General features: G+C 44.7%; 1 protein-coding gene across 4 annotated transcripts in view; it reads right to left on the reverse strand.

The window, feature by feature from the left end:
- Fam81a (family with sequence similarity 81, member A) overlaps positions 1-13,322 on the reverse strand; it is a 53,255-nt gene that overhangs the window by 20,651 nt on the left and 19,282 nt on the right. For all 4 annotated transcript variants that reach the window (XM_030244712.1, NM_029784.2, XM_006511551.3 and 1 more), the window contains exon 4: positions 304-422. In XM_030244712.1, coding sequence (XP_030100572.1) covers positions 304-422 — 119 coding nt within the window. The remainder of the gene's footprint in view (positions 1-303; positions 423-13,322) is intronic.

A 13,322-nucleotide genomic window follows, 5' to 3' on the forward strand; every position in this document is an offset into this window, starting at 1 on the left:
AAGACCTCTGGGCTTAGCTGTGAGGGCGTTACTAGAGAGGCGAAACTGAAGAGGGAAAAACCTACCCTGAGTGTGGCCAGAGCCGCCTCAGGGGCTCTCGTCCCAGACTGAATAAAAAGAAGAAATCAATCTTAGTTATAACCCATCTCCCTCTGCTCCTTGACCTTGAACCCCATGAGAATAGTCACCTCACACTCCTGATGACACATCTTCCCCACCTGATGGACTGTAACTTCCAGCTGTGAGCCAAAATAACCCTTCCTTCCCCAAGACACTTCCGTGGGATGTTTTGAGGGCACCTACCTTGCAACTCTTCCTCGGAGATCTCCCAAGCCAGAGAGCTGGCGCATCTCCAGCGTCTTTAAGGCAGAATTAGTTCCATAGCTGATGTTGTCCCTGGCACGGATCTGCTCCTGGAGAACCTGGGCAACAAAAAGGACACTTAGGGTCAGTGGCAAATTCACACGTGTCCATTTCATAATTCAGGAAAGTATATGAGTGCTCGACTCATTTTTTTCCCAAAAGAAGATTTTGTTTGTTTGTTAGTTAGTTAGTTTGTTTGTTTGTTTAAAACTAAAGGTCTTACTGTTAACCCTGGCTGGTCCTGAACTTGATGTGTAGATCAGGCTGGCCTTACACTCATGAACATCTGCCTGCCTAAGGAGCTCTTTTTATCAGTGAACTGATGAACCCAGAAGCAGAGAACCAGTAAGCCCAGAAAGAGGTATAACTCTCCACTGAGAGTTCCCTAATCCACCAATAAAACTGTGTTCTTTTATTTTTTTATTATCTTTCCTTCGTATGGGAGTGATTTTATTTATCTGCTATGCCTTAAGCTGCGTGTAGACTTATTTGTTTATTTGTCTTTTGAGACAGTAGCTCATGGTGTAATCAAAGCTGGCCTCTAATTTCCCCTCCTCCTGCCTGGGCCACCCCAAGCACCGAGGAGCTCAGAGATAAGCCACCGTGCCCTGCTCCTGTTATTTTATTTTACATGGTTTTAATTTTGGATTGAATTTCTCTTTGATTTAAGGATGTCTGACTATCTAAGGATGTCAGAATTAATTAGAGTTGGCCCACACAGTGGCACAAGTATGTAATCCCAACACTCAGGAGGGTTTTGAATTGGAGGCTAGCCAAGGTTACATCACAAGACGTCGCAAAAAGTCAAAACAGAATTTAAAATGTGTTTCTTTATTTCAAGCTGTTTTTTTTATTTTTTTATTTTTTAAATAACATTTTATTTAGTTAGGAGTAGGTTTCAAGAGAACAATTTTCGGGAGTGGATTCTCTCGATCCCAGGCTCCTAGGGATCGGATTGAAGTTTTTAGGAGTGGCAGCAAATGCCTTTTCCTGCTGTTCCACCTCACTGGCTCTGTCTTTGTTAATTAATCCTCACTATACTGGCTTATTAAAAAAGTCGGTAAGACATTTCATGTTTTTAACATGCTAAGTTTTGCTTCATGGCACATGACCGAGTTTTCGAATTTTCACTTAAGTGCATGTGTGTGAGAGCCTATGCCCGGTGTGTGGGTGACCATGAACTCCAGAAGAGGGTGTCTGACGCTCTGCAACTGGAGTTGGGGGTAATTGGGACTAAGGTGGGTGCTAGTAACCAAATCAAACTGGACCACCGATCCATCTTACCAGAATCGACGACCCAACTCTGCTTTTAAAACCGAAGCTTTAACCTGGAGCTTGGTGAACTTTTCAAACTCTTCAACCCATGAGTAACTCCCGTGTGTAACTAGAATTGCCTCTCTCCTTCTGCCCCCTCCCGCTGGAGCGCCTGCCATTCCTGCGCCAGTCTAGCTTGCCCTTCCTGACAGCTCCATTCTGATTTTGATGCTCATCTCTCCGGGATTTCTTCCACTCTTTCCTGGGACCCAGAAAACTCTAAATTCAAGGCAGCAGTTTTACACTGTGCTCAGGGGTCCTAAGTATGTAAACTGCTCTTTTATTCCGGGCCGCTGGTTCCCTCTGCTGGGGGGCGTGGCTTTTCCTCCTCCTATGGCTGCTGGGTCCTCGGATGGGATAGAGCTTTCCTTTGTCGGCTCACTGGCGTGCTCAGTGGGTGTTTCTGACAGGAGTGGAAGCGTCAGTAGGCTGGAGGTACAGCCAGTGAGGGAGTTGTGCCAGTCGTAGCCAAAGACTAAGAGGAAGAGTGGGAGAGTGGGCCTCCACAGCTACCTCCACAATGTCTCCTTGCCTCCTTCTGTAGAGGGAGGCAATGTGCCCGGCTCCTCCTCCTCAGATTGCTAAGGCCTCACTCTGCCTTTCCCGGCTGCAGCTGGCACTGCCAGACCCTCTTGTCTGTGCAGTCCAGGTGCACAAGAAGGGGGGGGGGGCAAGGACGGGGGGAGGGACTAGTGAGGGGGCAGGCAGCAAGTGGCCAGTGTCCCTTACCGCCAGCACCCATACAGGGAACTGTTTCCCTATTTTGTTCAGCTTGGTGACACATTTTATTGCCACTGAAAATGGAATTTGCAATTGCCAGACCTATTATTTCCTATGGCTCCCAATTTTTGAATGAATGAACCTGCTCTCTGAAGAATGCGCACACTAGCTACAATCACCTATGAATGGCAAAACGTTACTCATCTGAGCACATTCCTGCAAGGAGACCTCAAGCCTGACTAATCCATCTCTGGCTCTCTCCCACTGGTGAAAGGCACTGGCGGAGCGCTCTCTCTCTCTCTCTCTCTGTCTCTCTCTGTCTCTCTCTCTCTCTCTCTCTCTCTCTCTCTCTCTCTCTCTCTCTCTCCCTCTCTCCTCAATAAGCACAATGGGAAGCTACCCCTAATAGAAGCAACAACAACAACAAATAGGAAGAAACACTCATGCTTTCTGTTTGGGTTTCTTCAGATTTTGTTGATAATAATAAGACACAAGGCCATGGTGCTCAAATGCCTTTGGGAAACACACATGACATCCAGAAGACCTGTTTTATATGAAGAGTCCCAGGTCCTGTCCCCAGAAAGTCAAAGCTAGGGAGTGGGCCTGAAGATAGATGCAAAAGAAGCAGGCGCTCTCCTAGGGCACCAGTGCATTAGATGCCAGGCTTTGCTTCGGTTTTCCAGCCCTGAGTAAAGAAAATGGAAAGGAATTCGCAAACAAGGGGCTTAAAATAATTAACGCAGTCAACCTTTCTAGTAGCCAGAGACACAGAAACCATACACTGGGGGCTGAGGATGTAGTCCAGCTGCTAGCGTGTGTGCGGAGCACTGCATAGCCTTGTGTTCTATCCGAGCAGAGTAAGCCTCACATGGCAGACACATCTGTAATCCCAACATCTGGCAGTGGAGGAAGGAAGATCAAAAGATCTGGCTATCATACTTGGTAAGGTCCAGAACCATTCTGAGGTAGAACTCCAATAGGGGATGTGGCTGACAGGGTGTGGGACAGGGGTGATATATATATATGAAGGCTCAGGCAGAATGAAGGCTTTCTGTTCTGTTCTGCTGTGGGTCTAACATAGCTAAATAAATAAATAAAATATCTGTTTTATTGTTTGCTTTGCTATACTAGAGACTGAACACAGAGCCTTATGTATAGTACTTATATATACATCCAGCCCAAGGTCTACTAAAATTTTTTTGAATTTATTTATTATGGCTCAGTTGGTCAGTGCTTCCCATGCAAGGAAAATATCTCAAGCTTGATCCCCAGTACCCACGTAAAAGCCAGGCCTGCCCACACAAGCTGTGATTCCAACACTGGAAAGGCAGAGACAGGAGGATCTGACCCTGTGTCCAAACTATGATAGGGATGGGTTCAGGAAGACACTGCACATCAACCTCTGACCTCTACAGACACACTACATACACATGCATGAACATATACATACATACATACATACGTACATACATACATACACTTAAAAAATAAATTGAAATACAGTATTTGAATTGTAATCCCCAAAGCACTACAACAACAAAATCCAAGAAGCACAGTTGATAAGGTAGCCAAAATTTATCCATGTTGTTCAGATTTTTGATCAAGTAATTCTACGTCTTAGAATTAATCTTCAAAGAAAAACAGTAAGTGTCAGCATAAAAATGTTTTCATAGGTGATTCCCCAGAGCAACTGTTTCAGTTTTCACAACTCTCACATCTCTATGCAAACCTGAGAGGTTTGCGAGAGGTGACCATTTAACTGTTTGTCTGTTTATTTAGAGGCAGCTCTCAGTCTGTAGCCCTGGCTAGCCTAGAACTTGCTATGTATCCCAGATTGGCTTCAATTCACATCAGTACATCTGCCTTTGCCACCCCCACCCCCACCCCCCCACCCCCCCCAGTGCTGGGATTTAAGGTTTGCAGCACTGTGCCTGGCTGTCACAGAGGACTTTAAAAACAAGGCAAACTGTGTAGAGTTCAATACTGAGCAAGAAGAAAGAATATAAAATAGACACACAGGTTGGTTCCTGCTGTGTGCCAAGAAGCTTGTAAAATAAGGGAACCTTACCATCTTCCCTATTAGATCTGGTTTGAGAGGAGAGTGAATTCCTCTTTCTTGGATTTCTCACATTACATTTATAATCAGAAAAAAAAATGTGGCTTTTTCCTTTACAGCTTAGAAATAAGCACATTTAACTTGTAGGGTTCTTATGCAGACAAGTATTGCATTAGCAATGCTTTGAAGAATATAGAAAAGAAAGAGATCTGAGCTTAACATGGTATTCACATTACTAAAAAGTTACGTGAAGAGACAGAGATCATTAGAAGGCTTATTGTTTAAGGAAATTCAAGAGCGAAACTACAGAAACCCAGTAACATCAGAAGTGTGTCCTGGTCTGCCATGTTGGAGCTTTCATTTAGAATGGGGCTGGCCTTTGGCAAGGCAAGTTCTTATTTGTCAGTCTGAGAAACTGTCTTTTAGTTAGCCAGTAAGCACAGAGTACCAGGCATGCCCTTCAGAGACAGGGTTATAGCAGGAAAGACTACAGGCTGCTCAAGTATATGGCCAAGTCTTTTGGTTAAAAATGTCTTCCTCTCCAAGAGAGAAGAAGCCAGTCATCTCCAGTCATGGTTTATTATTGAAGAAGCCCCACCCACCCACCCACCCACCCACAAGGCCATCCTGTAATGGTATTTATGCATGTGAGGTGACCATCCAGGCCCTCAGAGGCTCCTAGGAACTGCCAGGGAAGGGAGGGAGGGAGGGAGAGAGGGAGGGAGGAAGAGAGAGAGAGAGACAGACAGAGACAGACAGAGAGAGAGAGAGAGAGAGAGAGAGAGAGAGAGATCCTTCTCTACCTCTTCTTAGATGGAAAGAGATTCACAAAGGAACACGCAATGGAGGGAGGCCCCTCTACATCCAAGCTGAGGCTTAAAGCTTTCCAGGTTCTCCTTCATGTGTGGGATTGATTTTCTGGTATTTAGTTCCACCTGGTATTTAGTTTTGTCATGGGCCCCTCAAACCTGCCAAGGCCCAAACAGAAGTCTCTCCATCCACCATGCAGAAGGTTCTGTCATCCCTACCTTCAAAAGAACTCCAAATCTACCCACTTATCCCCTTGTCTGCAGCAGCTCCCAAAAGAACTGCTGTTATAGCTCTCCATGTCTGTGGGGGCTGCCAGCCTGTCTCTCTGCTTCCATTCTTGTTTGTTTATGCAGGTCGGGAATGTCAAACCTAAGATTCGGGCAAACAGGGCAAGAACTCTACCTCCGAGCTACATCCTCAGGGCCTTTGCCTCTACTCTTGGTCCTGAATAACCTCTTCACAGGAGCCAAAGTCTGTCCGTCTGTAAGCCCCACCATGGAAAGGTTTCTATAGGTTTTAGTATCCACCCATGCATTTTCAGCACCACAAGTATGAATGAATTATTTTACCTTAAAAATCAAGTAATGAAGACATGTGTGGTGGTGCATAGCTATCATCCTAGCTACTCAGGAGTTGGGGTAGAATTACAAGTTCAAAACCAGCCTGGACTACATAACAAGATACTCAACTCAAAAAAACAAAACAACTCAAAAATAAAACAAACAAACAAAACAAAAATAACCTGCAGGGCAGCAGTGGCTCATATCTTTAATCTCAGCACTCAGATAGCAAAGGAGGGCAAATCTCTGTGAGTTTGAGGCCAGCCTGGTCTACTGAGTGAGCTCCAGGACAGCCAGGGCTACATAGAGAAACCCTGTCTCAAAAAAAAATCTACATGATGGCTTTAAAATATCATATATATATATATTGGCTTACCCTCTCATCCGCCCTAGGTACTGGCTTCAACAAGCAAACTCCGAACCTCATATCCTGGTCTTCAGTGCTTCTGAGTGATCCCTTCCTTCAGCTCATGGCCCTGCAGGCTGCTTGCTGGTCCTCAGTCTGCTCCCTCTGCCTCTGGCACAGGCTCCCTGGGTGGCACAGGCTCCCTGGGTGGCACAGGCTCCCTGGGTGGCACAGGCTCCCTGGGAACCCCCTTCACCTTAGCTTGGCTGTCCCCTGCTGTCTTCAGTAGCCCTTCACATGTAACCATCCTTTCTAAACAGACCTATAGTTAATCTCCATCCCATTGTCTTATTTCACTGATATAAACTAGTGTTGCTATGGTTACTTAGCCTTCACCACCCACATGTCCATTGGAGTGTGGTGTGGGGCTGAGGGCTGAAACTTGAATCCCTGGGGAAACATGTTAGCTCCTGTCACTCAGACAGTTCCTGCTTCACCCTAAATGTATTGTCAGTTAATGTGGCTCCTAGCTCTATGGTTCAGGCCTGGTCTTCCAGGAGAAAGTTCACAGATGATCATAATCCCATTAGTGATCAGGACCTCAAAGGTGAACCAGACAAGATAAAATGAATAGGAGGCAGGGGTTGGGATGGGACTTAGTTGGTAGAGTGCTTCCCTGGTGCAGCAAAAAGTCCTGGGTTCAATCTCAACCATAATAGAAACAAAAGCTGGGGACTCGTACTTGTAGTACCCGTAACCTGAAGATGCCAACAGGAAGACTAAAAGTTCAAGGTTATCATTGGTTGTAGAGGAGTTTAGAGACTAGCCTGGGATATATAAGATTCTCTCTCTCTCTCTCTCTCTCTCTATATATATATATATATATACACACACACACACACACACACACACACACACACACACACACACACACACACATAGTGGGGGAAGGGAAACAGTTTGGTGAGTAAAAGCTCTTGCCACCAAACCTGATGACCTACATTCAATTCCCAAAATCCACATGGTAGAAAGAACACACTCCTGAAAGTTGTCCTCTGACCTCCAAACTGTGCACACGCACATAAAGATAAACAAAATAAACATAATAAAAAATTTAAAAATATGACAAAGTAGACACCATATACTATTTAAAAATTAATTTGTGCAATACTCAATGGACTCAGTCAGTTTTGTGCATGTCTGCACGCACACACACGTATGTATATATGTAACAATAATAATATAGTCATGAAGTTGAGAGGAGGTGGGATGTGACATCGGAGGAGTTGGAGAGGGGACAAGGTGGGATGGAAATGATAAATACAGGACTCATGTCTAAAATTCTCAAAAAAAGTATAAAATGTTAAAAAATAATAATTTGCACTCAAAATGCTATGTCAACAGGATGAATGGCCAATGAGCACTTGATTCTATTTCCTCTTAGTAAGCCAAGCCTAGAGAGTAGAGTAAAAACTATGAATTTGGGGAAATGGCTTAGAGCACTGGCTGCTCCTCCAGAACCCACATAGGAGCTCACAACCACCTGTAACACCAGTTACTGGGGTCTGATGCCCTCTCTGTGGCCACCAGGCACGTGATGCACAGACAGACACGCAAGCAAAACACCTATATACATAAAGGAAACCCGTAGCAATAGCTCACACTTGGAGGACTGAGGGCAAAGCTCAGGGGCAGAGCACTTGCCTAGCATGTGCAAGGTCCGAGGTTCACTCCTCAGGATCCTCCACCTCTGATGGTTTTTGTGGGGATGTGGTAATAAACCCCCAAATCTCCCTAACAGGGATTAGACTGGAGCCAGCCCTCTGAGCAGCAGGCTGGAGTTCCCTTGTCAGATAAAGACATGAAGCCTAGGAGCGCAAGCTCTCACCCCACCAGAGTGCAGTTCAGATATCGACACCAGCCTTACCTTCAGTTTTATAACATTAAAAAATTACCTACAGTCATGATTCCTATCAGAACAATACCCAGTAAAACTTTAGAGTGAACTGAGAACCAAGTATAAAACATTAGTAATAATAATTTGAAAAAAGAAAAGAGCCAAGCAATTTACAGAAGAAACTGTAAGAATCTAGCTCTCTGGCACAAATACGCCTACCACATCTTTGCATACAACCTGAATACATCAATGTCTCTTCATCTTAAATATGCAACTATCATCTTTTCTTACTACTATTATCTTGTGTAACAATAACTTGACTCTTTCAAAAAGATTTTTAAATTTTTTATTATGTGTGTGGGGGTGCAGGTGTGTGTGTGCAGGTGCTTGTAGGTGTTTGTGTGTGCAGGTGTGTGTGTGCAGGTGTGTGTGTGCAGGTGTGTGTGTGTGTGTGTGCAGGTGTATGCATGTGTGTGGGTACATGCATGTGCCCAGGAGCTGGAATTACAGGCAGTTGTAAGCCACCTCATGTGGATGCTGGGATCTGAGGTCTGAGCCTCATGATCGAGCAGCAAGTGCTCTTAAGTATTGAGCCATCTTTCCAGCCACCCTACCAACCCGGTTTTATATTGCTGATGAACAAAGAGTTCCATCATTGTATCCTCCTATACTTCCTAGGCTGAAATTCTAACCTCCAACGTTAGGAGGAGGTCTTTTGAATATAATTAGGCTATAGGGATAAGAATCCTAATGCAGAGGACTCCTAGAAAGGCCTGGGTTCCATATGTAGCAGTGTATTAATATAACAACAGGTGGCTGGGGATGTAGCGGCCTGGCACAAATATGCCGACCTTATCAGACATGAGTGTGTTCCCTCACACTGCACACACCTGACATGGTGGTGCACACCGGTTACACCAGCAGCTCAGGGGGGAGACAGCAGAAGGATCAGGAGCTCAAGTTGTCATGGGCTATAGATCAAGTTTGATACCAGCATGGATTACATGATTGCATGACCAAAAATAAATAATAGTAAATAATAAAAAGAAAAGAGCTTGCTTCTGCTATCTCCCATGATGGCAGGAAGCAGGGCCAGTGAATGTATAGGGGTGTGTGTGCAGGTGTTGTGTGTGTGTGTGTGTGTGTGTGTGTGTGTGTGTGTGTGTGTGTGTGTGTGCAGGTGTGCACATGCATGTGCAGGTGCAGGCGCAGGTACAGGAAGGTGCCCAGGAGTTTGAACCGCCTACTCTCTAGTATAGCCGGTAATAAATCTCTGCTATTTGAGCCTGTGGAAATTTGTCATAGCAGCTCAAACTGACTAATACAGCCGTGTTTTCTGTTTTGTTTGTTCTTTTGAGGAAGTTTGGCTATACTGCAGCATTTTGAATGTCTCATCAAGCTTCTTCATTTTGGATGTGTTTGGGCAGACGTGCTCAAGTTTAAAATATATCCAAATCCATATAACTGGCATTGCACAGTGGAATCTTAGGTTTCTAAATTTCCTTGCTGTTCCTTCTACATGAATTATTCCCAGTGACAAGAGAGTAAACATTCAGATACCCAAAGTAAATTTTCTGCCCAAATTAGATTTTATTCAGTTTCCCACCTCTACAACAGAAATCATCTTTTCATTTGCAAAATTTGTATACTCTAAAAATGCATGGGAATGGAAAAGAAGAGTGCTGTCTGGTTGAAGCCAGAAACATCATTTTATAAAATGTATTTCAGATGTTATAGAAAACAAACTGTGATTTCAAATTCACTACACTGTTGAACTGAGCCTTTGGTTTTGTTTTTTGTGTTTTGGGGGGGGGGGCGTTGTTTGTTTTTGTTCTTGAGATAGGGTCTCATGTAACCAAAGCCTGCTTTAAATTTGCTATATAGTCAAGGATGACCGTGAACTCCTGGTTTGTCCTGTCTCTCCCTCTCAGGTGCTGGGATTATAGGTGTGTACTAGCACACCCAGTTTCTGTTGTATCTGAGATCCAACTCTGAGCTTCCTACATACTAGGCTGGCTCTCTATCCACTGAGCTACATCCCCAGCCCTTAGAACTCTGAATTTACAAAACTAAGTTTGATGTGTTACCCTGTGGATTGTGCAGGCAGTACTTGGGAGACGGAGACTGGAGGACCACAAGTCCAAGGTCATTCTCTGCTATCTAGCTACTTCAAGGCCAACCCGGGTTATACGAGATGGTGTCTTCAGTACAAACAGACAAAGAAGTAAAAGTTCAGGGTTCAAGATGAGCTTCAAAGGGGCAAAATGGAGAAGGGAGAGGAACACACTGGGGAGTGGGGATGGTTTCAGTCTCGGGTCACTTTAATGGCTCGCCTGAAAGGGAGGACCATTGACTGCATCTGCAGCAGCCAGACACCTGCCTTCCCTCCACACTGAGCATCTGTTCATTGCATATGCCTTGCTCTGGGTTAGATAAGGGTGTCCCCTCCCAAATCCGTGTTGAAGCTCAGTCCACATCCTGGCCATGGGAAGCAGACTCAGTTTCAAGGACAGAACTTTCAAGAATGGAACCTGGAAACTGAGGGACAGCTCAGTCACTGAAGTATTTGTTTGAAATGTAAGGACTTAAAAATTGGTCCCCAGAATCCCTTACAAAACAAAAATCTGGGCATGGCAGTTGAGTAGTTGTCATCCCAACACTGGGGAGACAGGGGCAAAAGGAATCCTTGGGCTCATTGGCCATCCAATCTACCCTGCTTGGGGAGCGCTAGGTCAGCAAGAGACCCTCAGAAAAAAAATCAAAGAGGTATAGAGCTTGAGGGATGACAAGAATGACCACCCGAGGTGTCTTTTGGCCCCATACTCTCATGCCCACCTACACACAAATGCATTACCACAAGTGCACACACACATTAAATAAAGTCCTAGTCTTTGTAAGTCAACCGCTCCCCAGTACTTTACTACAGCAGCACAAATGGACTCAGACAGCCTTCCCAACTGCCTCCCAACACGGCTTCAACAATGGGAAGATGAATCGAACAAGCTTTTACCTGAGAAGCTCACAGTCTGTTCTATTTAGAAAATGCCTTACCTCACTTCGCCCCATTTACCAACTCGAAAATCTAAGCGTTTGGCAGAAAGCAGAGCAGAGAGCCTCTGCAAACCTTGGGTTAGTTAGTAATCAGACGGGTTTTAGGTCACCCCACTGAAAGCATAAACCATAGAAGAGAAAGAAAAGGTGAGGTGGACTTCACTAACATTAACACGCAGGCTGGAGAGGAAGCACAATGGGAGAGGGCATTGCCTGGCATATGCAACGCTGTATGTGATCTCTCCACTACATAGTGAGTGTGGGGCCAGCCTGGGACACACAGGATGTTGTCTCAAAAAAGAGAGAGAGAGAGAGAGAGAGAGAGAGGAAGGGAGGGAGCGAGGGAGGGAGGAAGTGCATACATGAAAGACTGCTTGAGGCTGGGAGCAGGCTACAGGTTCCCATGAATTTGGAGAAGGGATAATGGCAGTGTTCTAAAATTAGATAGTGTTAATGGTTGTGCAATCTTATACATTTACTAAAACTCATTTAATTTGTATACTGGTAGGTGGATTTTGTGGTAAATAAATTATACTTCAATAAAGCTATTAAAAAAAAAAACTACAAATCCAGAGTCTGGGAGATGTAATTCAATTAGCTCGTGCTGACCTAGCATGCACAAAGCCCCAGGCTCATTTGGTGCTACATAAACAGGTTGTGGTGGTACACACCTGCAGTCTCAGTATGCAGAAGATAGAGGCAGAAAGATCAATCCTAGGCTCCAAGAACTTCAGGGCCAGCGTAGGCCCCACGAGAGCTTGCCTCCAAACAAATAAGCACAAATATAAATCTGACTAGAGGAGCATGATTAAACACAACCCCCAAGAGGAAACAAAGGGTTCCCAGTCTGTCCATCTACCTTTTATTCACATTGCTGAAAGCTGCATGTGAAAGACACTGACCTTGTGTGGAGATGGAAGCCCAGGCTGTGCCTAATGTGTCACACTTAAGCTTTCTGAACTAAATTACGTGGGCCCTGCAGTTAATTCAAAATTAGAAATAAATGTGCAAATTCTAAGGCTAGACCATCTTGGCCTCATCTGAATTCCATGTCAGAGCAAATAAAGGAGTGTGAAAGCCATTCAAACTCCTAAGCCGCCTGAATACTACAACATGAGATGTATAGTCACTTCGGCCTAGAAACGTTTTCTCTGGAGTAGCCAGGGCTGATCTGGTCACACAGGTACTAACTGTCTTCAGAGACGGGAAAGAGTTTACAGGAAAACTTTTTGTCTAGTTTTCCACTGAGAGTCAAACAAAACAAAGTGATTTAATAATCAGCCAGGTAAATTTAGAACAAACACAAACAGTACTGACAGTAACTGCCATCAAATACTGCAGTAAGTTTAATATAACTCTGCTATTCCTGCAAGCAGTTTCCTTGGTGATCATTAAGAATAGATGAGGCAGGGCTGGCAGGATGGCTCAGCAGGTAAAGGTGCTTGCCACTAAGGTTGATGACTTGAGTTCAAGCCCCAGGTCTCACATGGTGGAGGAGCAAAACTGACTCCTGCAAGTGCTCTCTGACCACTATACATACACCACGGGTACATGCATTCATACATGTGAACACACATATACACACACAAAGAAAAACTGTAACTCAAAAAAAAGTAGAAATAAGAGACAAGGCAAAGCATCCTTTTTGTTTAAAGATGTGTTTATTTTTAGCTCATGTGTAGAAGTATTTTGCCTGAATGTGCACTTGCATGTCTGATGTCTGAGGAGATCAGAAGAGGGCACCTGACCCCCTGAAACTGGAGGTACTAGAGGTTGTGAGCTGCCATGTGGGTGCTGGGAGCCAAACCCAGGTCTTCTGCAAGAGCAGCAAGTGCTTTTAACTGCTGAGCCATCTTGCCAGCCCTGTGATGCACAGTCTTAATCCCAGAACTTGGAAGCAGGGAGACCAGGAGTTCAAGGACAGCCTTAGCTACATAGTGAGTTTGAGGCCAGCCTAGGACACATTAGACGCTGTCCTAAAGTAAATCTGGGGAGGAGGGTGTATCTCAACTGATGGAGTGCTTTCCCAGCATGCACCAAGCCTAGTTTGGGTTCTCTGAACCCCACGAAACCGTGCAGAGTATAATCCAGCACTTGAGAGAGAGAAAGAGAAGTATAAGGAGGGTAAGGTAATCCTTGGTTACAGAGAGGTCAAGGCCAGCCTGGGCTCCATTACTGAAAATACCTAGTAATAATAGACAAGAT

This window comes from Mus musculus, chromosome 9, assembly GCF_000001635.26.
Source record: "Mus musculus strain C57BL/6J chromosome 9, GRCm38.p6 C57BL/6J".
Taxonomy (NCBI): Eukaryota; Metazoa; Chordata; class Mammalia; order Rodentia; family Muridae; genus Mus; species Mus musculus.